The sequence below is a fragment of the Poecilia latipinna genome, unplaced genomic scaffold (genome assembly GCF_001443285.1).
Source record: "Poecilia latipinna isolate Pla-1442-1.1 unplaced genomic scaffold, P_latipinna-1.0 Scaffold1043, whole genome shotgun sequence".
Taxonomy (NCBI): domain Eukaryota; kingdom Metazoa; phylum Chordata; class Actinopteri; order Cyprinodontiformes; family Poeciliidae; genus Poecilia; species Poecilia latipinna.
In genome coordinates, this window is record NW_015113659.1 from 194,301 (window position 1) to 221,355 (window position 27,055).

Here is a 27,055-nt window from a genome sequence, read left to right on the forward strand (position 1 = left end):
CCTGCAGGAGGTTACCCTGCAGGAGGATACCCTAATCAACCAGGAAGAGGAAATTATCCAAATCAAAACCCAGCAGGAGGCTACCCTGCAGGCGGATATCCTGCAGGCGGATACCCTAATCAACCAGGAAGAGGAAATTATCCAAATCAGAACCCAGCTGCTGGCGGCTACCCAGCTGGTGGATACCCCAACCAAGGCAGAGGAGGGTATCCTAACCAGTACCCTGCTGGAGGGAATTATCCCAATCAGTACCCAGGTGGTTACGGCGGTGGATACGGTGGTGGTTACGGCGGTGGATATGGTGGTGGATACGGTGGAGGAGCAATTGGCGGTTACCCTAACTGGAACCCAAATAATAAAATCCTCAGCCCAAGGTTCGGTGGCGGAGGTTATGGATATGGTGGTTATGGCATGGGAGGATCTCCTTTCTCTCGTTCTGTGCAGGGCATGGGAATTCAGCCCAAATCAACAAGCTTTGCCAAAAAAGCCATGGTAGCAGCAGGTGTCGGTGCATTAGCTGGAATGGCCGTTGGTTATGGGCTAGGGCGCTTCCCTCGACCACATTTTGCCTTCCGTAACCCCGAAGAAGAATACTATTACAACAACTACATGTACCGTCGTTATGGGACCAAGTCAACGGATGAGAAAGACTATGGGCGGGACTATGTCTACAAGCCTCCTCCACGGGCCAAGACCTACGAGAACTACATGAATGAGTGCATGAATCGCACTGACCTCCTCAAAGACCAAGGCTCATCCAACAGTGGAGCAACTGATGAGGATAACGACACCGTGAGCATTGAGGAAATTGGGTACCCATCCCTGATCAACCAAGTCAAGTCCCGCCGCTGCGTGGAGGAGTACATGAAGTACTCTGCACAGTTCATGGAGGAACGAAAGTTTGAACAGCAACAGCCAAGAGGTAGCGCTCCTATGAGCAATGGGGTGGTGCAGCTTTTCACATCTGGCTTCGTGCTTCTGTCAAGCATGCTGCTACTGCAGTGAGGAAGAAGAAAAGGATTCCTTTCAGCCACATCCCAAATAGATTTCCCCTGCTTCCATTATAGCTGTAACAGTAACAGCCTGTGTATCGAATCTTTACAGTCGAAACGATAGCTTCTAGATTGTTACAGTCAATTTTTCTGCCAAAGTAAAGTAATCTGGATTAAGTTTTAAATACACTGCTTTTCAGAATATATTTAATTTACTGCATTTTTGTTTTTAATCCTTAATGCTTGGTAAAGAGCAAAGCAGCTGATGGAATTGATGGTATGAATTATTAATATTGAAAATAGATATGCTGTATTGTTTGTCAAAATCTGTTTGAGTAAATTCATTTGTGGAGTGATTTCTAAATTATGTAATTAGTGTATTATACATCTTTAAGAGGAATCCTTTTTGACAGAATATATTCACATTTTAGTTGTTGAGATTTCCCTTTTCTCCTCTCTTGCAAGACTTTGCTCTTACATAAGTTTGTGTATGGAAGAAAAATGGAGGTCACAGCTGTGAGGAAATGGTCCAAATAAACCAACTCTTTGGACTGGAAACACTTGACTGCCCTCCTGATCCCACTAAAGCCAAATCAACACTCAAGGGAATAAAAAAAGCAATTTTTGCCAAGAGGAGTGTTATAAAGAAAGAATACATACATATTCAATGTATGTATGCATAACAGTGTGAGACGCACTGAGAAATTAGAAAATGCAGGTTTTAGTATAATTAGCCCTGATGATTTTCTGATCAGTGAATGCAGCAAATCTAAATACCTGGTCAAGCATTCTTTGATGTGCAACTTGATTTTGTGGGAGGAAGTTGGATGTATTGAACAGTTTTTGTTTTCTTTGGAAGCCTATGATGTTCATTCCAGCAGCAAAAGAGAGATTGAATGGTTGTACTGGTCATTCACCATGTTCTACCTTTTTTTTCCTTCTGCTCAGATGAATATAAAAAACACAAATTGGACATTTTGACACAGTAAATGGGTAAATTGACTTGAAACAAGCAAATACCCGAGTTATAAGGCTGCGAGGTTTTACAGCAAAGTGTCTCTCATGAAAGATGCCGGATGTAGAAATGCTTTCAAGTCTTTACTCAACTTCCAAATTAGGTTCACATTCGCAATAGAGTAAACATAGTTAGCATTTACCAGAGCTAATGGCTAATATTAAATACTAAAGATGATTTGAAAAGTCAACTCCACAGTCATTTTGTCTTTATTTTAAAATACGGAAATCTTGTTTTACAGCATGTCTTTGCTTCTAAATCTAGAGAAAAATCAGCTAAATTGGTATCAGTAGATCAAGGTTTTGCAAAAACTGGAAAGCGGAAATAAATTTGTAATCTGCACGTCTTTATAAATTAGCTACAAATTCAGAACATATAGCCTAGAATTATGAGATGTTTCCCCTATGAATGTATGTGTGAACTGTGTGGAAACTGTGTCAACTCTCATTACAAGTAGTAGTTGATTTCAAACCCCCTGCACTGCAAAGGTCTGAAGACTTTCTGTAAAAATGACTTTCTTTCTCAGCTTTATCCATCTCAGACATCTTGTTTGACTTCTGCCAGCTTGCTGTAACTTCCTGTTCTTCATCTTTTAAGTTTTTGATAAAAAAATAAAAAAAGGAGAGATCAGTTTGCAATGTCACTATGCTTCCTGCAGCTATCGTGAATGCTTTGTGCGCTGTTCGGTAATAATGTTGGATGCTTTTAATCTGCACATTTAGAACATTTCTAGCTTCATAGTTGCCCCAGGTAATCCCTGAATATTGTGTATCTTCAGAGAGAAAGTGGAGGCAATGTTGCTGAGAAAGTTGTATAATATACCCAGCATGAGTCGTTAGTTTTATAGCATTATTGTCCCTGTGCACATGGATATATTTATCCCTGTCTACCTTATTGTCGGAAACCTAAGTCATTGGCTGTTTGGTCTTGATTTTGTACAAATATATTCCTGAATGCATCTGGATTTTTCCACACAGTGACAGTCATTTTCCAGGCCTTGCTGACTTTGTAAATTTATTTGTTTTTACTCTAACTTCTATTGTCACAGTTTAAGTACAGAATCTCATTAGAATATATCTCAGTAGGCGTTTCTGTCCTCAAGATGAGTTGAACAATGTTGTTAAATGATTCCATTTTTACTTTCTAAAAACCAATTGTTCTCTGTTTCCATAGCTGTCTCTATCCCTGTATATGATTGTTTTTTTTCTTCTATCCATCATCTTTTTACATTTAATAAATAAATTCTCTGCTTGACTTTGACCAGTTTTGGTGAGTAAAATCTATCTGAATAAAACTTTGTCTTCAGAGCATGTAGATTTCTTCTGCTGAATATCTGTAAAGTGCACTTATTTCCTCTCTGGATATTCTTTTGTTGGGTTATCACATTTAAATGGCAAATGGCAATTGTTTGTCATCATTTTGACTCACAGGTGTAAACATTTTATCATAGCTTGTCATGGATGTTTATGTCTTAAATAAATTCACTTCAAAAATTATTCCTGTCTTAGTATACAGTCAGATCTGACTTAATGTCTTTTATATCTCATTACAAAAGGGTTATGAGCACTGAAAGAAAACACATTTACATGAACCAAAACGTTACTTATTTTAATATCTATTGATTTGACTTTTTTCTATTTTTATTTATTTTACTATAGATTAAAGAATCGTTATTTACCATCCGTAGTTCAGTTCAGATTTTGCAAATAATTATAATAATAAAAAAAAAAACAGAGTACATCTACATATATTTAAAGCCAAATATGAGTTGAAATGAACAGCAGAAAAAAAATTTGAAGTAGAAAATTTGTAAGAAGTCTATACAGTGTCAAAGGAAATGGGCCTTTAGTTGCATGGATTGATGGAACGACAAAGCAAAAAAAAAAAAAAAATCTCTCTTGCACTATTTGTTTGACTGAACAATTAGTTGTGACAGGGATGTTCATTATTTGGGGACTAAAGTGTGGAACTTTCTATTTACTTGATGTTATTCCCAGAAAACCATTTACTTTTATGAAGCTGGTCATTGTTTTAAATGCAATCACTGAAATACTGGGGGACTTATGTTTGTAGAATGTACACAAGAATATACAGTGATCATAGAAAATCTGACTGTTGTATCAGTCCGGAAAAAAACTTATGCAGCCATTTTCTTGCGTACGTAAAACAATCAGACCACACAATGCAAGAAACAGCAGGAAGGATTCTTTATTGAAAGCTTTACTTGCTTATTTCACTTCAGATCAGGGCTCACAATAAGCGGTGATTAGATTAAATGTCTCTGATCCAGCTTACTGTAAGAAAAGGCACCAAAAGTCCTAGTCTGAAAAAAAAATGTGTCCCTGTAGCAGGAGCAGATCCTCTAACAAAGACTCTCCAGAGAGACTGGTTGTTGTATCTTTGGGTTTCCTGGTAATGAGGCTGTTGATGTTGTTCTGTCTTGTGGTTGTGGTGGTTTCCAGTCCCGTGCTTTGGTTTGCCGAGGAAGCCCAGCCCGTACCCTGTTCCCGTTCCTCCCAGCATGCCTGCTGCTGCCGCTCCTGCCCACTTCAGGCCCTTCTTGGAGAGGCCTCGGCCCTGGGAGGGGGACGCTTTGTCACCATCGCCTTTACCGTGACCTCGGGAGCTGCCTCCTCGCTTGCTGAGCGAACCGGGGCACAAAGCAGCTGCGAGCAGCATCACTACCCAGAATGAGAGAAGCTTCAGCCGAACAGCCATCACTGGAAAGCTGCAAAAAAAAAGTGTCACAGTTTGAACAAACTTGAAGGATGTAGCCTTAAAATTCAAAACTACTTTAGTTAGGCTGATACTGAACTCTTTATTTGTTTCTGTGGATGACAGAGGAGACATAAGTCTGTTGGCAGGTGTTCAAACTGGCTTTTGATTTATTGTTACTACACAAACAAAGTCATACGCTCCCCTCTGCTAACACAGCAGAGATCCAGAACCGTCCACCACATGCTCTGTCAACACTGGGATTAGCTGAGGGTTCTGTGATGCAGATTTCTCCTTTTCATATTGGAGTTGTCTTCTTCTTATCAGCAATTAAATATTATATCACATATAGTGCATGTAATATAAGAATAGAATAGTTATAAAATTTAAAAAAGTGAATAGAAGAAGCTGTTTACAGCCGTCTGTAAACAGCTGTAAACATTCAGACCTCAGACGTGGTGCTGCTTTAAAACTGAAAACTTGCAAAGGAAATTTTTACCATTTTCTAATAAATTTAAAATAGAAACATCTTGAGAAATTAGAAGTGCTCTTATTTCCCATATTTGTAGTTTGATTCTATTGGATTTAGCCTTTGTGATGACAGGATGAGTGTAATAATTGTTTTTTTTTTTTGTTTTTTTCATTTAATGGGGAAAAAAAAAAAAGATACCTTACCTTTCTGTCTTGTTCCACAGATTGGTTCTGATGCTGAAGCTGTGGACTCTTATCAAGCAACACTTACAGTGCAGCAGAGCAGCACTTTGGCTTTCATTATCACCTCCATACCATCACCCAGCATCCAGTTAAGCCCCGCCCCACAAAACAAACTCATATGTTCAACAACGGGCCTACAGGACAGCCTCAATGCTTCTGCTGATGCAGGTGTTATCCACCACCCCATTATAGGATAAATGAAAAGCTGCTCCATGATGTGGGCTGAAATATATAAAACCATTTAGTAAAATAAATAATTATTTGAAATAAGTTAATATCTTTAAGGCCAGATTTACATGACAGCTTGTGAGAAGCGATTAAAACACATAACTTCCATCAAGTCGCCTCATTGAGGGCGAGTATATCAGACAGCAAAATGGACTTTAGACCCAAGTTTAGCGAGTCAATCAGCAGCAAATACTATTGCCCTGATCTGAAGTGTTTTTATTTTTTTATTTTTTATTTTTTTATTTTTTTAAATCTTACAGAACAAGATGGACAACTGCTGTCTGGAGGAGTCAGGAATTTAAATATTTTTCAAGCCTGGATGAGTATTGGAAAAAATAACATGGTGTAAAACAATATTTGTATTTCAAAAACTGACTTCCTCTCTTTTCCATCCATCTAGGAAATTAGTTGCACATGAGAAGCATGTGTGCAAATTTCCTCCCAAAAACACAGTTTAGAAATAAAACAGGCAGATATGCTTCCCAGTTTAAACATAAAAAAAATCCAGGCAGGACACCACAGCAAAGTTTAATCACCACAGTGTTATTTCATAATAAAGTATTCTTACGCACTTACATTTTAAAGAACATTAAAAAAAACAAAAAAAAAAAACAACAACAAATCCTTTGTTTGCATCCAAAGCGTTTTTATCACATGCTTTTACATTCATGTGCATCTTGAAATGAGGGCGCTTTTACATAGAAATAAACATTCTCATGCAAAGAAACAGCTTTTAAAGTGATGTGGTGGATACTGCACAGTTCTTTGCATGTTCACATTTTACAGGAATGGTTGCCTAGTTTATTTAAACATGTGCCCAAAGTGTTTTCTTGCCAAAAATCATCTCCGTTAGAATACAATTGGCATTACTTCAGCGTAAGAGCTTGAAGGAGGAAGCATCAAAAGGTCCAGTTTTCTTTACAGAAACTAAATGACGTTCTCAAAGAGCTGCATGGAAGCCATTATATTTTCATCCTGTTGAGAGAAAGAAAAACAACATGGATTTAGACGATTATTACCGAGTCAATTTTGTCAGTCTGTTGATCATTTTACCTTTTGGCAGGTTTCTATGAATTCATCTATTGTCACCACTCCATCCCTGTTTCGATCCATTTTCTAACAAGTCAAAAAAGAGATTTGTTCACTCAAAAAATGGAATAAAAGTGGGCATTAGAAAAGCATTTTGATGTTAAGCTAATTTTGAGGGAAATCAAAACTCCTCTGACCAGAAATAGATGTAAAATTTGGATGCAATGATAAAAGAAAAACATGTTGTTTTAGTTCACCTGGAAGAACTTCTCCACATGCTCAAACGGAGAATCATCTCGTACGCTGGGTAAGGTATACCTGCCCATCATGTCATATATGGAGGTCATTATCTCTAACATTTCCTGCAGGAGAAAAATGAAACAACAGATGAGCAACAAACTACAGTGTATCTAGTTTGGGAACTTTTTTGCAACTGTTACCTCCTTTGTAATGTAGCCATCTTTGTTGATATCATAAAGATTAAAAGCCCAGCGAAGTTTCTCTGTAACAGAGCCTCGAAGCAAAACAGACAGACCTAACACAAAGTCCTGTGAAGGAGATTGAAATGTTTTTCCTTAGTTGTCTATAAGCAACAAGGCCCTGCAAAAGAATTCATCACTCTTGGACCTTTCCACCTTTTGTCAAATTACAACCCTGTACTTTGATGCATTTTAGTGGGATCTTATACAATGGACCAACACAAAATATTTCTTAACTTAAATCACTTCTAAATTGTGATTTAAGTATTTTATGCATGAAAGTCTTAAAAGTGTGGCAGATGTATGTGTGCAGACCTGCCTCAGAAGGAGTGGCCATCTGCTGCATCCGACTGCTTAGAGGCAGCAGACTTTAGACTGAGGTAAAAATTTACTTGCAGCATGACAAAGACAATAAACATACTGTACTTCCACAGAGACAATGAAAGGATACAGCTGCAAACACACCTGAATAAAATGGCTGAATTATCATGAATTTACTAGTTGATAAAATTGTTTTGAAGCAGATCCATATCCAAAATCCTGACATTTGAGACTTTTGGTTTAGATTAAAGCGTAATCATGTTTAATTAAGAGTGGCCTAGTCCAATCCAGGCCTTAATCCAAATCAGAATGTGTGGAAATAATTTAAAGCTCTCAAAAGTTCTCTATTCAATCAGACTGAGCTTGAGCTATTTCAAAGAAGACGGAGGGCAAAAATGTTTTATATGTTCCAAGTCTGTGCAAAACTAGTGGAACCTACAGATCATACGACTCTCTGCCACACAATTTGCAATTATTTACTGCTTTGTGTTGGTGAAGCATATGCAGTTTCTCTAAAACATGTTGAATGTAACAAATGCTTGCTTTAATACTTTTGCAACATCCTGGATCACTACTTAAATAGCTGTGAATTTAATCAAAGCTGCAGCCGCTGACACACTCACCACAAATCGAATGGAACCATTTCTGTCTATGTCGAATGCGTTGAACAAAAAATGAGCATATCTGGTTGCGTCTGAAAGAAAATACGATATTAAAATTCAAAAACTAATGCCCTGGTTTGACAAAAAGTTATGTACAGTATATTCTCATGGTACGGAAAACAAAACTGTTATGCTACACTGTTGGGTTAGGAAAGGAAATGAAGGAAAAATTACCATATGAAATGCACCTTTGGAATAATTATTTTAGTGTTTACATTTTGCATTTTAAAATTCAGATTATATATGGTTACCTCCTTGAGGGAAGAATTGTGAGTAGATGGTTTTGAATGTTTCTTCGTCTACTAACCCGCTGGGACATTCCTGTTGACAGGGAAACAAGTTTCTATAATGTGTTTAGTCAATAACAACAACAACAACAACAACAAAACACAACCCAAGAATTTAAAGAAGGTATGCATTATTATTATTATGTATATTTCACTTACTTGATTAATCATCACTGAATTATTTTTACTTTTGAACAGATTGACCCTGCCTCCTCTGGCAGAAATGTATAAAAAGTTTTCAAATAAATTGATCTGTTATTGAAGTGGCACAATCTCCCGATGAAATGTTTAGAAAACTCCTTACTGTGAGTTTGGCACCAAAATTCACACATTAAAAATTAATAATTAGAACCAAGAGAATTCATACAGAACAGATTTAACTTTTACATTAGTAACCCATAACTGTTCATAAGCCACTGTTCATAATAGACAACACAGGAGAACATACAGCATCAATCACATTAGGCAGATAGAGGTTTATTTTCACAACTCATAAAGTGTTAAGACAGCTAAAATAAATGCTGAAACCACTAACTTTAAGGGTGCTAGATATATTTTAATCTTAAAGTTTTTTGTTGTTTTTTGTGCAGATTTTTGTTCAAAGGTGTCAAAAATTGTGTGGAATCTGGTAAAAAAAAAAAAAAAAATACATTTTAAAAGTTCCCCACTCAAAAAAACAAAACAAACTGAAATGTAATTACACACAAATATCTAAAACCATTTGCCCTACATTTTTGAAGCCTCTGTAGAGCGACTGCAGCTCCTTCCTGGTGAACTGCGTCTGGGCTTGGAGCTGGTCGAGGCCCTCTGGCTGGTGCCGCACCATAGAGAGCTCAAGGTCACTGTCGCTGGTGTCTGCCGGACAGAATCAGACAAAACAGGGGGAGGACAGGAGAAAGAAAAGAGGGAGGAAACAGCGGTAAGACCAGAAAGAAAGAAGAAAGAAAAAGAAAGGAAGGAAAGAAAGACTCGGGAAGAAGGCAAAACACTGGAAAACCAAAACGAAAAAAAGCACCCACCATCTTTTAGGAAACATAACAGGAAGTTGAGAACGATGGCGGAGAGAGAAGAAAAGAGGGATGAGAAAATGGATGAGAGACAGAGTGGCATCAGACAATGAACAGTTTGAGACGAGAGCAATAAAATGAGATTAAATAATTTCTTGAGTTTGAAAGAGTGGGGCAAAATTAGGGGAGCATGTAAAAAAAAATTATGCTGATATGAATGAAAATAATTTATGAGTGCATAAACACAGCGAACCTCCTCATTGTGGACACCTGGCAGTCACACACTGATACTCTGGCCTAGGTCTTTATTTTGGATTAGACTTTCTTTGCATTATGAAGGACAAAAAGTGTCACAATTACATAAACGAATAGGGTGGAAATGCCACTTGCTCCTGTTATCAATATGATTGACAACTTGTGACTTGCCACACAGTTTAATCAATCATTCGCTCCATTTGAGAAACTGCAATGCAGGACAGCAAATATTTAGTGCCAAAGTATCACAGTAAAATAGATAAATAAGTCAAAATGATTTGCACAAAATAAATAATGAATTTGCAACTTAAATCTTGAAATTTAAATAATTAAAGCATCAATCACTCTGAATTACTTAACTGAAAGTCCTATTTTACAGCACTAAGCCATAAATTTAATTTATTTGGACAAGGTGAACATCTTAAAGAAAGTGTTTCGTCTGCAGGGTAACCACTCAAATGTTAAAGACTACTTTATGAACAACAGTGACATAAGGAAATATGAAATAATAATATTTTCATTTGATCTTCACATTTTATATTCAGTTTTTCCGTTTAATTATCTATGACTTTTTACAATTTATTAAAAATATACATACTTTATATAATTTTACTTAAACCACTACATATATAATGTATTTATTTGACATTATTTATGAACCACGGCGATTTGAGTAAAAACTATGCATATACAATCAATAAAAGTATTTATACTTCATAGATACTGCAAGTTTCAATTAATAAGTTTTACATTTAGATATTTCTACATTTATTGTTTGGCACATTGAAATAATTCTGACTTTATACACCTATAATTTATGGAACTGATTCATGTCCTGTTTTGATTACAATATATCTAAAACATTTCATGACATTTCTTTCACATCTGTGACCTTGTATCACTTTTGGCACATGATGTTTGCTAGGTGACAAGTAGATGTCCACAATGTAAAAAAGGTCCAGTCACACTAATACAAACTAGAGTGAAGTTTAGGTGGATTACACTAATCAACGGGAGGAAATTAATCTGATGATGATGATGGAGCTACTCACCGTCTTTACAATGATTTCACACATGAATAGACAAAGAAGAGGTGAGGAAGATGGTGAAGGAATGAGAGGGAAAGAAAAGAAATATGAGACGAAAATGCAACTTTTACCAGGCGTGCACATTAAACATACGCAAATAAACAAATGTTTATAATTAAGAAAACATTCAAAATGTAGAAATACAAAGATACATTCTGCAGGAGACTTAAGTGGAAATGTTTTATTAACAAAACATTTGGTTTAAATCAGAAAAACTCTATAAATGTAATAAGGTTGTATCGTTACATTGCAACACAGTTAAGAAAGACTCAAAATTTACCCTAACCCTCTTACCTTCCAGTGACAAAGGCTCCCAAATCCCAAACTGTTTGAGAACAACAAAAAAAAGTCCAACAACAACAGCAATGGCAATGACTCCCATTCCTTCTAAACCCATTATTCACAAATATTAGATGTCAGCTCTGAAAATGCTGCTGGAATAAAAAAATGTAAGCATAAAAAATAAATATATTAAAAGTAGTGTCTCTTTTTCTGAACTGACAAATCTATTGATCCACCTTTTTGTTAGAAAAATATCACTTGCTGCCTACCATCTCCTTCATCCATCTAGCTCCATCAGTTCATCAGAGACATTGCACCAGCATCAGCAGATACGAACTGATTCACGCCACTGACCAGCCAACAAAAAGGATAACGCATGAATGAGGAACATCCTACTGCCCAAGTTTGACAAGTTTGACCGGGGCGCCTCAGTAAAAATAAAAGTCAGAAACTCCGATCACCAAAAAAAAAAAAAAAAAAGTCCAAAGTTGTCCTAATTTGCAGAAACATCCATCTGAGCCTCATTTCCAGGTTTAGCTCCAGTTGTCTGCTGTGAAGCAGGTGTGTACATGTGGTGCCACTGAGCATAGGAAGTTCTTTACTAATGGCCTGTGACTTTATGAGCCCCGTCATTTCAGTGATGCAAACTGTAAAACCAGGCATTGATCCACATCTGCTGATGGCTGGGATTTGAGTAGCACTTAGTGCAAATGAGCCTGTGTAATGCTGCCCGTATCTCCACACTTGGTCAGTGATAGACTCAGTAAGTAAAGTGGTTTTAATCACATGCAAGCAAATACCAGACGTTTTTGACTGGGTGTTTTTCTAATGTGATTAAACTGGATGGTGGAATATCCAAGTTGTGAAGGTTTACTTCGGAAAAGTGAATACAGTGCTGCATTTATTACCAGAGGTTGAATGGTTGTGTAAATAAAGCATTTTAAACACTTGCAGACGTTTTGATCAGGTAGGTTGGCAACACAGTGCAAGTGAAGAAGAATAGTTCGCAACTGATGAGTCTGCAAAACTTAATGGACTCAGTTTAAGCATCGGAGAGTGCTAATCAATCGATGGGAGATGAAATATTGGTCAGAGAAAGTGTACAGCATATGCATTTTGACGCAGGATTTATGTAACTTTGAAGTTTCACCAGTATTGGTCAGCTAACTTGTGAATCATCCAATAAAAAGTATGCTAAACTAAAAAAAACCCCTGCCAAAATCCCAAAGTATATAATATTTTTTATAGCATTTTAGTTGCACAGATGCAAAAGATCTCAATCTCAGTTTTGCTACATTTATATAGAATTTTGAAGATAGTACCACGTCTTAGCTGACACATCTAACCACAGCTATTGCTTTGTCGAATGTTCTCACCATCCTGTTCTTCTTCCACCTAAGTTTTCCATATTATCTTTACCAGCTTTATTTATAAAGTATTACTAAAGCAAAGTGCTGCACATAACTGCCTGCATTGAAAGGAAAAACATAAAAAATATGACACGAATGATAGATTAAACACAATAAAACTAATTGAAATGAACAAGGCCAAACTAAGTCTTTACTGGTTCTCAATACTATTGAGTTTAGCTGCTTTCAGCCGCCTCAAAAGAGAGATACAGTAACTGTTAAATATACAGGATCTGAACTTATATATGTAAAAAATAAAGCAACAACGTGTTGTTTAATGTACCTTAAGTGCTGACCCACCTGTTCTTCTATTAAATACAAATGGAGAGCCGTGAATTAAACATGCAAAGATACAGGCAGAGCAGTCTGCGGCCTCATCACCAGGATTTAATGACTGCAGAGAAAGCAGCATTAAGGCTAATCTAGTTTATCAAGCAGTCGCTTCTCATCTCATAATAAACTTCCCTTTTGCTGAACTTTTGGGTTTCTGGTTTTATTTTATTTTCACAACACTGCCTTCCACAAAAAAAAAAAACTCAAGAATTCAACATTTCAGTTTCAAACAGGTTTCATTAAACCTTAAACTGAAAAGGACAAAAAGCAAAATAATGATTTGTTTCCTCTATTTTCAAACGGACAAAACAAACCTCTAGGGCTTCCAAAACTTTAGCCTTTTGGTTTTTACTAGCATGCTTTTCTTCCTATATCTGGTTCTGGACTGGTTCTTTTACTCTGTTTCAGTCCAAAAGATATGGTTTTCTTTCTGTTGTCTTCCAGTCAATTGGCCTTGAAGATGGAGAGTGAATTAATAGATGCTCTTAAGTTTACAAACCAGTAGATGGCGACAAAGTAATTATAATGTGAAGGAACGTTGTCACGCAAAAATAAAACTTTACATTAATTTTGTGCAGTTCAAGTTCCAGATTTGTAAATCTACTTGTAGTTATATAGTTTTTAGTTTTTGAAGACATTGTAGAGGCTAAACTGTTAGCCGATTAGCAGCCCTGCGTTGTTTTCTTGAATGTATAATTTCTCGCTGCTTTTAAGAGTCTTGTAAAAGTATTTATGATCCTTTAACTTGATCACATTTTGTCCTGTTACAACCACAAAGTTTCACACTTTTTATCGGGATTTTACGTGACAGACCACACTATAAGTGAAGTGGAAGGAAAATGTCGTAGTTTCCAGTTTTTTCACAAATGACAAAAACTGAATCAATGCTCAATAGAATTCCCTTTAATGGTAATTACAACCCATATTTGTTGGTAATGTCTTCACCAGTTTTGACCAGTAGGACACATGCAGAACAAAGCCTAGTTTGCAGATGTAACGTGACAAAGTGTGGAAAAGTTCAGGGCGTAGAAACACTTTTGCCAACCTCTATAAGTACTGAAGATGCTGCTAAGTAAAATTACATGGAAATAGCAAATCAAGGCAAATGTGATATTTATGAGACAAGGGGAGACAAGTCTGTGTCATCATGTCTGCAGAGAAGCATGGTGTCAATAATTTAAATCAACCAAATGGGAGTGGCTTGGTAAGGACACATTCAAATAAAAATGAGGAGCATACCTTTATTTTTTTTTTTTGCTTAAAAGGAAAGAATAAAAATGAACTAACAGCAGTGAGTTAAGAATGTAAACTGAAGTTTGTTTGCTTTTAATTCAGGAACTCTGCAATTCATTTCCTGACAGAAATAAGTTATAACTTAGAAAAAGTTGGATTAGATACCAGAAAATATTTTTCAAAGCCCTTAATACTGAAAGTGAAGGAGGATGGTGAGCAATGTTGAATTTAAAATAACATCTGAAGCAGATCCTGCGACATTGATGCATTGTGTATGAAGGTGTGCACTGCTACTGTAATATTCCTGCTCTGCAGTCTGGCCTGTGATGTTTTATCATTCAGGGCATCAGTCTGCTCTTATGTCCTCCCCTGCGTCTCTACCTGGCCCTTGCTGCGTGGTGCTGGCGATTATCCACTTGACGAGGCAGCACTTCATCAGCGATTTGCGTGAAAGTCGGGGTCTCTGCCACTTTGAGCCCTCTGTTTGTCCCCCCGGGCTGGGATCTTTGCCGTTGGCGTCAGGGAGCAAATCGCCGTCCACAGTCTTCTTCTCTGCCTGCAGAAGAGAACCAAACTAATCTCCTGATTTGGTGTGACTCTGCATTAGCACATTAATTGACTATTATTTAATTAAAGGTTGCTTTGATGTGATATTACAGAAAGTTGCAGAGGAACCCTGGTGATAACAGCTTCTCCATTATCTTTCTTACAATTAGCAGCAGATAATATTCTGATGGTTCTGGCTCTGAAATGCATAACTGCTCCCGTTCTGCAGAAAATCTCTCAGTACTGTCTTCAGCTACCCTCATTGCACTTTTACAGAAACTAAACTAACGCATGTTGAAAACAGCTCTTTATCACACCGCAGTGAATGATTTAGTGAACAGAGGGAAGAGATATTTAAGAATAAATTAAAATTCCCATTAATGACATGTGCAATTCAATAATTTATCTTCCTTTACAGAGACTGAAGCAACTGAACTCAGTTTCTTTATATGGTTCTAGGTCTGTCATGACAACACATTTTACTGGACAATAAGTTGTCCCAAAAGTTATTGCAATAAGCAATACAATTGTTGTTTTGAGTCCGTTCTCAAGTAATAACGCAAGAGCAAATTCTCAAAGCTCAATAAACTTTAAATTCTAGTGAACATTTAACACTGGAACAGAAAAAAAACATTTTAAATATCCAAAATAAATGAACAAAACAACAGAAACAACAAATAAAATCAATTATGAAGTTTCTGCAAACAAAGCTGCCCTTCAAAAAAATGGTCAATTTGAGACGAATACACCAGACTGAAGATTTTGTTTAAATTTATCACGCTATATTGGTTTAGTGCTTACAGGTCTACATGGTCCAGAATCAGAACAAATCTCAAAGCACTTTGGGAGAGTCAGTGCAAAGCTTCGGCTACTACAGCCACATCATTACACACAAAATCTGGGTGTAACGATGGACTCAGTGTCATGAAGTGGAGTGTTTAGTGGTGAGGAGAAACGCGGTTGGCCCCAGGTTGAAGTGCAAAGATGACGGTTTAATGGAGATCAGACAGGACACAAAAAATCCAGGCAGCACAGGTGAGCAGCGGCAACAGCTCTGACTCTGTCAGCAACTGGCACATGCATTCGACAACTGAAGTAAAACTTCTGATAAAAGACGAGGACCCAACAGAGAACAAGAGACACAGGTGGGTATAAATACACAGGGACAGTAATCAGGGGAAACAAGGGACAGTTGGGAACAATCAAGGGGTAGACGAGACACAGGAAAAATCCTCACACTCTGACCTGAACCTTCAGAGACACATAGGAACAATTACGAAGTCAGCCTTCTGTCATCTAAAAAAAACATTCTGGTATTAAAGGACAAATACCCCAATAAGATCTTGGGAAACTCATCCATGAGTTTATTTTAGTCACATTGATTACTGCCACAGTGTCTTCTCAGATGTGCCTAAAAGAAAAATCAATGAGACAGCTGCAGCTGATTCAGAACACTGCTGCTTATGTTCTCACCAAACCAGTCCTCACGCTGGCTCCCTATAGCTCAAAGAATAGGCTTTTATTAGTTTATAAATCACTGAATAGCTTAGCACCAAAATACAGTATGACTCTGTTGCTATTGCATTAATCTTCCAGATCTCTCAGGACTTCTGGTTCAAGTCTACTCTGCGTCCTCAGAACAACATACGGAGCCGCAGCATTCGGTTTTTACGCTCCTCTGATCTGGAAAAAGCTTCCAAAAAAGCATCAAAACTACTGAAACAAATCTTCAAATCAAAGCTAGAACTCCACTTGTTTAGAGTTGCTTTGGATTGATGTTAATCATTTTTATCTGGATTCTAATTCTTCATTATGTTCCCATATTATTCCACTGCAAAATAATGTATTTTTCTTTGATTGTCGCTTTATGTTTTTATCATATAAAGCACTTTGAATGTCCTTGTTGCTAAAAATGTGCTGTATGAAAGAGATTGCCTTGTCTTGATTTAAAATAATAAAGCTAATGTTATGATAAAAGACAAAACTGCTGTTTGAGCGTCTTGGTCCCTTTTTTCACCCTGTCTGAATACAGAGACAGTGCAGCATCCAGTGTGGTGCTCAATAATTTACACACCTTTAATCTGCATCAATAAAAGATCAAAGTTACAGCTGCTGTGTTGAGGTGTGTGACGACTCCGGCTTTGTGAGCGACGAGTAAAAGCGATGCTTGATGAACCCTCCAAATCTTCATGAAAGGTAACCATCATGCACCTGTGCAGACGTGCATTCATGCCACCCACACGATTACTCTTAAAAATGCATGAAGAGCAAAGTGAAGTCTCATGCATTTATGCAGCGCAGATCCATGTGAATAGTCTGAAAAGCATCTAAATGCCTTAAGTTTTGCAATCAAAATTTATTTTCACGTCAGCAACATGTTTTGATGTCATGATAATGTTTGTGCTTAAATGTAAAAAGTTACATTCTATGTGCTACAGAAGAAATCTATATTTTTCTGCAGCTGCTTTCCAGGAAGCTTTAGTTTAAAATAGAGAAAGGTTTATCATCAACAGACGTGTTGCACTGTGACATTCTCCAGGAAACCATCTGCAGGGTTATGAACTCAGTGGGAAATGGACCACTGCTGATCTTCACATATGGTGCAGCATGGTTTTGCCCACATGGAGTTTCTGTCACGATCTCTGTCGCCATATGCAGACTTTCAGTTTCTCATTACATTTCTTTTTTATTATTATTTTTGCCTCTGCATTCTGACATGTTTTCACTTAACTAATCACGAATTGGCATTTTAGTCTTGTTTTCAGATACTTTTGAACAAAACATCTGCCCTTGAATGAAATCTCGAATGCAACACTTTTCTTCTTGCAACTTTAAATTCGAGCACATCCACAATAGGTTTACACTTACAATGTTTTCTAACTTTTTATCGTGAAAAATGCACCACTTTAGGTTGTATACAAATAAGTTTGCGCCTTTATTTTGAAGTGATAAATCCCAAACCATCACAGGGCTCTCATAAATAACTAAAACACCCATTCACATGCTGCTTGAATCTCAATCGGTAACACGTAAAAAAAAAAAAAAAAAGTGATAAATTCCTCCTGTACCTGCATTGCGTCTGGATTTCAGATGCTCCTTTGAAGAAAAGTCGCTTACAGCAGCCCTCCTCCTCCTGACGACCCTCACTGAACTGCAGCAGCAGCTTCAGCTTCATCAGACAGACAGCGGATATTTAAAGGAGGAGCAGAGCCGCTCACACGCCGGAAAGCTGTGACAGTCATATGGTGAAGCGCCAGAACGGGACAGGAGGAAGGGAGGCGTGGATCAGGTGTTTACATCATGACAGATGTTATTAAAAGAGCCAGATTACAAGCTGTGTGGGAGATGTGGGTGTAGACTCAGACAGTGTGAGACTCTCTGAGGAAATTAAAAAAAAGGAATTGCTGTAATCTTGTCTACATTAAATAAGACAATTCTCATTGCTCCGACAGTTTGCTAAGATTGACAGCTTTTTGTTTTGTTTTGCTTAGCCTTGTTTATGTGCTTTTGCTTTTAGTTTAAGTTGAAGTCGGGAATATTAAAGTACTCATATAAGAATATTGGAGCATTTCATGCTTTTCTAGACTGCAAAAGCAACAATTGTTCTCTTTTTTTCTCTTATTTTTTGTGGTGTTAAATCTCTAACATAACCATTTTATTTTATGCACAATTTCTGAAAAGATAATTGATGTGAAATATTATTTTTTAAGGTTTCTATTATGTGGATTTTCAGTACTTTATCATAATTTCATAACTTCTGTTCCTGTTTTTTATGTTACTTTAGTGAGCATTGGAAAGTGCTTAAACCTCAGATTGCAACACTTTAAAACAGAGTCTACGTGTGACTTCCGACAAAAAACCCACCAAGCACACTTCCCTTCATTTTAACTTTGAAAGGAGAAATTGAATCTGAATCGGGGAACATTCTGTGCATCCAGTCAGGGTTTCATGTTATCTGGAAGAGTAAATTAATCAGAGTACAGGAAGCTTCCAAAAATACTCTGAAACTTTATCTCGAACTGTGAAAGTGGAGGATATTTTCTGCAGTCTGTCTATAACAAGATGAGGACTGTGAGCTTTGGTAACAAGCTGCAGGAAGAACATTATGCAGCCATATTTGACTTTGTGAGCATAAGTTAAAAACGTAGGGGTAAAACTAGATGTGTCCTTCAGTTTCAATAGAAATGTTAATCAGTAAAGTTTCCTCAATGTCTAGGATTAACCTTTTCCTTGTAGGCATGACTTGAAAACAGTGATCCACGCATTAAATGTTAGAAACGTCATTGATTAACACTTGAAACTTAATTTTGTGATGGTTGTAAAATAATCAGAAGGCAGTAAAAATTTTATTAAAAGTTATTAAATTTAACTTAAGGATTCCAGTATGACAACTAGGACCGACTCTATCACTCAAGCAGTGATTAAACAACCAGATAATGGAGGCGCCAACAGGTGTTGTATGAGGTAAGAAAGTAATATTTTTATTTCACATTTTTACAAAATGTCTGATAGATTATAGCTACATTTCTGAAATGCAGCTCAACCCTCACAAGGACAACATGACTGATTATTTGGAGAAAAGTAAGACTTGAAGAGCTTCACTAAAAATAAAGTATTTTAGTTCCATGTGCCTGTACACATTGGAGTAAAAACGCTGGCCCAGAGAAAAAGATATTAAGGGTTGTCTGAATTACAGCTATAGCCATAAATTGGATTTCTCCACTGTGGCAAATTTGAGATTGTTGTGATCGGTAGTTTTCTGTGTCTATTTTTGGGTTTTTTCTGTGTTTATTGTGATCCTGTTCCCTGTCAGTCTCTGTGATGTCCTGTCCTCCCTGTCTTGCTTGATCCCAGCTGTGTCTCTCCTGTGATTACCCTCCCAGTGTATTTAAGTCCACCTGTTGTCTCTGTCTCTTGTCGGGTCCTCGTCTTTGTTAGCGTCTAATGTCGCATGTTGATGCTCTCCAGTCGTACTGATAAGTCCTGGTTTGCTTAGCTCTTGTTTTTCAGTCTTAAGTTATCAGTTGCTACCGGTATTTAGCTGTTGGCTAAACTCTCTGCCGTGCCGCCTGTTCTGGACTGTTTGAGCTTCTATCGTTAAATTCATCATCATCTTCATCACAACCTGGGTTCTCTGCGTCTCTCCTCACCACCTCTCAACCACCACGCATGACAGAGATGAACTGGGACCCTTAAATCCCTTGACAAAGTGCCGGTTTGTTAGGTTCCCATGCTACTGCTCTCAGACATTGGAAATAAATCACCATATAAACTTCACTTCTTTAACTCAGAGTAGAGACTTTGCCATTACAACTTCTGCAAATCTAATGCCAGATTTCAGTATTTCATCTTCGTCAGTCCAGCAGCTTTCAGCTTTCTTCTTGTCTGCTTTGCACTGCTGTTGTTTTTTCCATTCATACTTTTTTTTACACTTTCTCAATTTCAGTGTCTTGTTATTGGATTTTATTAGGTTGTGACTGTGAAAGAGGAAAACAAGTGTTTTATTTTCACTGCTGTTAACCCAACCTGTAGATATTTGTATGCAAAACAAGCATTTATCACAGCCAGTAAAGCCATTTTGGTTATCAGTTTTAAAACACTGATAACCAAAGTTATTAGAGGTAGAGGGCTGCTGTGAGATTTACTGCTCAACATATACATTTAATGTTTGGCTCCAAATGTTTTCTTTTTCTATTTATAGTCAAGAAAGCAATGCAAGGCTGTGTAATGACATCTCTAGCACCATTCTCCACAGCGAGGGACGTGTTCAAACTCAATAACGTCGAGATGTGCGTCCTCCTACAGTTTCCTCTCTTTCTGCAGACAGGAAGGTTATTTTTAGCCTCCAGTTTCCCAGGTGCCATCCACACCAGCTCTGGGTTTAATTCAGGGTTTGTGTTGTGCAGAACAGATGTGCTCTGGGAACGTATCCGAGTGTGTCTAAAGAAGATTTTGTTTTATTTCCTCTCTTCTCATAAATGTTGGGCTTTTCTCTGAACCGACATGCATGACTGCATCTGCACATATGGCTGCTCATTGTTTTTTTTTTTTTGTTTTTGTTTTATCAGAAAGTACTTATCTCATGAGATTAAAACATTTAGATGTAACTGTATGTGTTGATATTTTTGCTATTCATCCAGGTTGATTAAAATGTAGATTAAAATAAGGATATTGATTAATTGAACTGGAGATAAACTGCAGACTTTTTTCACTTTTAAGTCATTTTCACTGCTGCCATAAATAGATGTGCAGCATTGCAACACTTATCCAGTGAAAACTGAAGACAACAATGTTTTTTTTTGTTTTTTTTATTTTGCTCATTGTCTGGTTGATAAAATCTTTTTAGCTTTGTCTTTATTGAATTTTATAATTCAACCCAAAAGACAGACCTCTCCACTTGCCTTTGTTGGCCCACTCTTGGATTTTTTTTTCCCCAGGAGGATGATAGAAACTATAATACAGGAGCACTTTGATTCCTTAATTAACTTCCCAGCTCTAATCCCTTCCCTATTTTCATTACGTTCACAAATGTTGTGCTAATCATTAGCGTTAGGCAGCACTGAAGGTCACAGGTTAATCAAAGTACGTGCCGTTATTTCGTTCCCCTTCCTGCAAATCCACAGCGCACGTGCGGTGGAGCAGATAAAACTTTTATATCTTACTGCCTGTCTCTTCTTTCCAGTCACTGCACATCATAACTAATGCAACACACACTGCATGTGCGACCTGATTTTCTGAAAAGCTTCTGCAATCTATGCATCAGGTTGGAATAAAGAGACAGAATGAGCATGTTTGGCTGTTTTTAAAAGCATGAAGCGTCAAGATGATTTACGCTGGATTTTGTTTTAACTTTGTAGATATTGTGCATAACGAATGTTGCATCTGGATTGCGTCTGTGCTAAATGGATGAAATACTTTATTCCAATGAGTTTAGGAGAGAAAAGGTCATCCCGAGATCAGTTGCCTCTTTATCTGAACGCCCCCTTAAAACGTTCTGATTGTATTCCTGCCTCAGGGCAACGCAAAGAAATAAGAGAAACTATAAAACAAAGTAACAGAACAGCTGTTCTTTATGTTGCAACTCAAAGATTCAGGACAGTGTAAAAAAAAAAATCCTACCTCTGATTTTTCTGAGCCACTTAAACCTGAAAGTTTTCCGTCTCTTCGTTTAAAAATGTGCAACAATTGTTGGATACAAATGATTGTTTTATATTCTACCTGTGTGAGAATGATTACAATTGGAATATCTAAACTAATACAGAATTAACTTTCTCTGATCTCCTTCAAAAAGGAGTTGATACTTTAAGTTACATTTATGCCCCTTATGTAAACAGACTCAAAATCTGTGAAAAGTCAGTTTCGAAATCAGCTACCTATCCCAGATGATGATTTATGCTACATTTAAAGAATCAAGGAGGATGATTATGAATAAAGATATTTATTTTATCAAATTAAACATGCAGTATGAGAGATATTTAGTTTAAATCACTATTAAATAAATTACAAATCCTGTTGTAGTTCTCAGTTTTAACACCAGAGGGCACCACTGAGCATGCCATCCTTTCATAGGGGCTGTAGTGAGCCAGCGAAGGGGTTGTCCTGCAAAGTGTACACTTAAAGGAACTTCCTCTTGGACAGACGTGCGTGAGGAAAAATAATAAACACAAAGCACTTTCTGAAAGTTTCTAGGATGTGAAACAATGTGAAACCTGAACCAAAACACACACCTTTGAAAAGAGATGGCTTACAGTTTTATGGTTCCCTGTGGTTGTTTCAGGAACAATATTTCTGTTGATAATGTCTCCACCATGAACAGAACTCAGTCCAGATATGGCTGAATCTGAGAGAGAGGGACAAGTTGTTTTAGATGTCCACAAATCACAGATAATTGATCATTATTGGCAGAGATGTGCTTTGGAACATTGCTATTTGATCAATCAAAAGATCAAAATTTAAAGCTTATAAATTAACATTTATTATTATTATAAACAGCACACCAGAAAACATACAGATGATGTTTTGCAGGATTAATCAAAAATCTGCCTAATCAGCTTAACAAGTATTCAGCAAAACAAAGCCTTATTGGTGTAGTCTCAAGTTAGCTGACGAAATCTGATTCTGAGTTTACTTCCCAGAAGTATGTTTACAATAAACAAACACTGACCGACTGAGTTAATTTACAGAGCCTGATGTAACATCTTGCAATTCTGGTAATTCTGCCGGGGTTTTTTAGCTTGTTTCAGAACAAACTTTATTTAACTGAACCAATGCGATCGAAGCCTCAGATTGTGTAAACCTCACGCAATGTCGTGCAAAAATATTAATACAGGAAGTTGACATTATGTAGCATTATATCCACAAACTTCTCTAAAGTTTATTGGGATAAACCAGCAAGTGGCATGCTAGTAAAATAGAAGAAATTGTTTTCCAAGACTTTTTACAGAAAAAAAAAAAAAAAAATCTAAAAAGTGCGGTGTGCATTTGTACTTATCACCCTGAGTCGATACTTTGCAGAGCTGTCTGGCTGGTCTGGTTTTTATTTATTTAGATTTATCAGAGAAACAGAGTTGGACTTTTCTTAGATTTATATTTATGAAACAAACCATGCATTGTGTTCCTTTCACTTCACAATTCATTTACCTCATAAAACCCTGAAAAAAAAAAAAAAAACACACAGACATTTTCAGTTACATCATGATCAAATGCTACAAGTTTCCAGGGGAATAAATATTTTCGCAAAACTCTACATACGTTAAAGTTCTGCAAAATTGACTTGTATAACTATGAAGTGTTTTGTCATTTCTATGTACAATAACATCCACACAGGAAACTATGATTTCATGCAGGATGTCTCTTTTTTTCCCCTGTGAACTTCACTTCTTGCCGTCTCTCCCCCCCCCCCCCATGTCATTGTTTGACTGTTTTAATGATATTGTTTAGTCTTGGTTGAGGGTGGAGAGGGATGTCATAAAAAGATTCAGGAAACCTGACATCCAACATCACACAGAGCTATTTCTGCTCTGTTAGTGGGACTAATACAAATGCACACACAGACACGCATGTCGCACAGTGAGTGGATTTACTTTTTTGTGGGTTATAGAGTTCAGAGAAACGGGAATTTCTGCACAGACTTCAGGGATCAAACAGGCCAAGAAAAGAATATCTCTGGCCCGCCTCAGTTTCCTGACTATGTGACGTCTGAGAGGGGAAGAGGGGGGCAAATGAGATCCCCTTTGCTATCTGTTCCTGAGACTGAGCCTGCTTCTGCGCCTCCCACTTCATTTTCCCAGTAGTCAACAGGAAGACTGGAGGCCAGAGAGAGTGGTCGCAGTCTGCAGGAGAGGAACGTCCAGGGTCCAGCTGTAGTGAGAACAAAGGCAAAGGAATGAGCAACAGCCAGAAAGAAGTGAAGAAAGTCCAGTCAGTTTATCTGCAAAACTTGGAGAGACTTAACAAAGGGACAAAGTCTGAGAAAAAGAGCTGGAACCCCAAAGAAGGAGATTTTTCTGTGAAAGCAGCAATGGAAAAGCTGCGACCTTCTCCCATAGCTGGCCAAGTTGCCAAAAGCTCAGCAAACAGAATCAGCAGAGATCTGACCTGCTCCATATGCTTGGATCTTTTCAAGCAGCCAGTTTCCCTGCCTTGCGATCACACTTTCTGCCAGGGCTGCATCGAGGGCTACTGGACGGGGCCGCGGGGTCCCGGCCAGGGGGGCACGGGCTCCTGCCCTCAGTGCAGGAAGGTGTACCCCGGGAAGAGCTACCGACCCAACCGCATCGTTGCCAACATTGTGGAGAGCTACTGTCACGGTTTGGAGGAGAGCAGGAGCACGGGATGCCTGGCAGATGCGGGGTGTGCGGAGAGGGCTCCTGCTCCTGTCCCACACTGCAGCAGGCACAGGGAGGAGCTGAAGCTGTACTGCGAGGAGGACCAGGAGCTGGTGTGTTTGGTGTGCGGCGTGTCCCAGGAGCACAGGAACCACACCATGATGTGTGTCCAGGAGGCTGAGCAGAAATACAGGGTGAGTTCCTCTATGATCGCGTCTTCAGGTTGCTATTATTCAAGTTTATCTGGAATAGTGGGGTCCAGGTTTGCATGCAATAAATCTGGTGGCAGATACTTTCTAGGTACCAGTGCAGTAGATCAAGTGAAACATGTATTTTCTTTTCTTGTCAGTTTGTTGATTTCTCTGATGCCCCCCTCCTCCCCCCAAAAGCCAGTGAAAGTTGTGCCATTGTGTTTGCAGTGAGTCACAGTTGTTTTGCTGCGTTTCTCCTGCAGGGATTTCTCAACAGCTCCATGGATTCCTTAAAAGTGGAGCTCAACACGGCGCTGCAGTGTGACAGGGAGGCTGAAGATGAAGTTAAAAAGCTCAAGGTGGGATCAAACACAAACGAAAACAAAATCTTATTTCCAATCACCGATGTTCCCTCATTTCTAAGTCTTTCAATACTCAGAGGATCATAAATTTTGAGGCTCTGCATCCAATCCAAAATTGCTTTAATGTATTCAAATAATGAAGGCTATAAACACAGAATAAAGCTTTCTTAAGTCATCTCACACTGCCTTTGCAAGTGTTATGAGTTAGCTCCTAAAATTGCTCACTTTTTGTCTTTTCACAAATAAAAGTCTCAAATCTGAAACTGAGACTCAAAGCACATTTACTGAGTCTAAGTGTTTTCCATTTGAACTAAAGATGACCAAATGTAGTCCAGTTTTGTAAGAAAACTTTGAAACTGGCTGTTAGTTTTGCACCAGTAGCCTGCACGGCAGATGCTAACGTTAGCATAGTTAGCAGCTAATGGTTGCCAACGGTTAAAAAAAAACATTTTCCCTGTGAGAAACAAAATATTTCAAAGTGCCAGAGGCTTATTTTATGCTTATACAATATTTCTGACGCACATATAATTTGCATAAAGCCTTTCTCAGTTGAGTCCCTTGCTAAAGTCTGCTATCGTCCGTTCCCAGGACCACACGGCCGATCTGAAGCAGCGCATCGAGGCCCAGTTCAGCGACCTGCACCAGTTCCTGTACCAGGAGGAAAAACTCCTCCAGGTGAAGCTGAAGACGGAGGAGCGCAGGGAGCTGATCCGCCTGGACGAGCACAAGGCCCTGCTGTGCGTGGAGATCTCCCGCCTGCAGAGGGCCGTCCACGAGATAGAGGACAAACTCAAAGAACAGGACCCGTTCATCTTGCTCCGGGTGAGTTCAGCCGTATGAAATTCATGCACAGTGGAGAACAACTCATCTGGAAGTTATTACCAGCATGATGAGTCAGCCGCGGGGCCGCTTAGCGTGGAAAAATGCTGAGCTCTTGGTTTCAATAAAGTTTTTTTTTTTTTTTTTTTTCTAAATCTGTTTTTATATGAGGTGGACAAAGGTCTCATTTTTGCCAAAACATACACTTCTGTGAATCATTTTAAACGCCTCAGACATTCCAGATTTGATTGAGCAGAGTTTGCGTTTCATGTTTGTTAGAGGCCTTACACACGCTTGACCATATCAGATGAATATCAGCAACCACTTAAAAACAAAAGACTGTAGGGCTCCGAGAGTTCAGACAGGACGCAGGCCAGTAATCTCACCCTCTCATCTGGAGAATAAGGGACTTTAGCTCAGGCACGTTGCCACTCTATCTCTGGCTTCAGCTGCGGGACTTTCCCCAGGCCACAAAGATCCCGCAGGGTGGGACTGCATGAGCTCAGACGTTGATGTAATGTGGAAAGAAAAAGAAAAAAACTAATTACCGGTCTCTCGCTCTCTCTCTCTCTGTCTGTGTGTGTCTTCCTGTGCTTCTTGCTGCTCCTTGTGTTAGAGCATCAAAGCCCTTCCCCAGAGGTGAGTGTGAGAAACTTTAGGATGTGTTTTCCTTGGAAAGATGTGACTTTATTCCCTCCTTTCATTGCTTGATGTTGTTGGCAGGCCTTCTCTCAAGTTTGAAAAACCGACTTTTACACCACCAAGTCTGTGTGAGGGCCGCTTTGCGGGGCCTCTGCAGTACAGAGTTTGGAAGTCTATGAGGGGAAGCCTTTATCCAGGTAATGCATGCAACACATGGGCTCCTAAACTACTCACCTGCACAGATATTCATCTTGAGAAGCTGAACTTACAGTGTCACACCTGCTTAAGGTTTTCTTTATGTGTTGCAACAGCAAAGACATGTTTTATTGGGACATTATATAAAGAATCAGCTCAGAGTAACACATACTTGTGAAGTGGAAGGAAAATAATTCATAAAATCCACATTGTTTTTCCAAATAATAATCTTGAAAGTGCGGCCTTTTGTTGCATTTAGATTTTTTTTTTTTTTTAGCAGGGCCGGATTTACAAGAATGTGGGCCCTGGGCAGGAGCTAGTTTTGGTGCCCTAGTCAGTTCAGAAAGATTCTTCTTCGAATGCAAATTACAATACACTAAAAGATAGTCCTATACATAAATTGATGCATGATTGGTTTTACATG

At 38.2% G+C, this 27,055-nt stretch overlaps 3 protein-coding genes and 1 long non-coding RNA gene across 12 annotated transcripts in view; 2 read left to right on the plus strand and 2 right to left on the minus strand.

The window, feature by feature from the left end:
• LOC106959083 (prisilkin-39-like) overlaps positions 1-2,627 on the plus strand; it is a 6,741-nt gene extending 4,114 nt beyond the window's left edge. The window contains exon 3 of one of the 3 annotated variants that reach the window (XM_015051397.1): positions 197-2,627. In XM_015051397.1, the coding sequence (XP_014906883.1) occupies positions 197-1,005 (809 nt within the window). In that variant the 3' untranslated portion in view covers positions 1,006-2,627. Of the gene's footprint in view, positions 1-10 lie in introns of all 3 variants that reach the window. The other 2 variants (XM_015051395.1, XM_015051396.1) reach the window with 2 other exon arrangements.
• A 3,560-nt stretch (positions 2,628-6,187) lies between these two features.
• LOC106959090 (calsenilin-like) lies at positions 6,188-17,847 on the minus strand. 7 transcript variants are annotated; one of them, XM_015051405.1, is made up of 10 exons: positions 17,664-17,847; positions 14,431-14,605; positions 10,757-10,759; positions 9,173-9,297; positions 8,407-8,476; positions 8,117-8,187; positions 7,134-7,241; positions 6,951-7,055; positions 6,718-6,780; positions 6,188-6,639 (listed from the first exon to the last, which is right to left on the minus strand). In XM_015051405.1, the coding sequence occupies exons 1-10, from the start codon at positions 17,667-17,669 to the stop codon at positions 6,592-6,594; spliced, it is 774 nt and encodes a 257-aa protein (XP_014906891.1). In that variant the 5' UTR covers positions 17,670-17,847; the 3' UTR covers positions 6,188-6,591. The 7 variants fall into 7 exon arrangements, with proteins under 7 accessions (XP_014906891.1, XP_014906894.1, XP_014906892.1 ...); XM_015051408.1 differs by lacking the exon at positions 17,664-17,847 and adding an exon at positions 9,462-9,464 and having other exon boundaries at positions 11,344-14,522; XM_015051406.1 differs by lacking the exon at positions 10,757-10,759.
• A 5,812-nt stretch (positions 17,848-23,659) lies between these two features.
• LOC106959091 (uncharacterized) lies at positions 23,660-24,282 on the minus strand. The gene is made up of 2 exons (XR_001427275.1): positions 24,193-24,282; positions 23,660-23,955 (listed from the first exon to the last, which is right to left on the minus strand). It is a non-coding gene; the product is annotated as an uncharacterized LOC106959091 (long non-coding RNA).
• On the plus strand, positions 23,951-26,812 carry LOC106959089 (zinc-binding protein A33-like). Its single transcript, XM_015051403.1, has 5 exons — positions 23,951-24,616; positions 24,877-24,972; positions 25,564-25,797; positions 26,411-26,433; positions 26,518-26,812. Exons 1-5 carry the CDS (start codon positions 23,981-23,983, stop codon positions 26,807-26,809), a joined length of 1,281 nt encoding a protein of 426 aa, XP_014906889.1. The 5' UTR covers positions 23,951-23,980; the 3' UTR covers positions 26,810-26,812.
• The last annotated feature ends 243 nt before the right edge of the window (positions 26,813-27,055 follow it).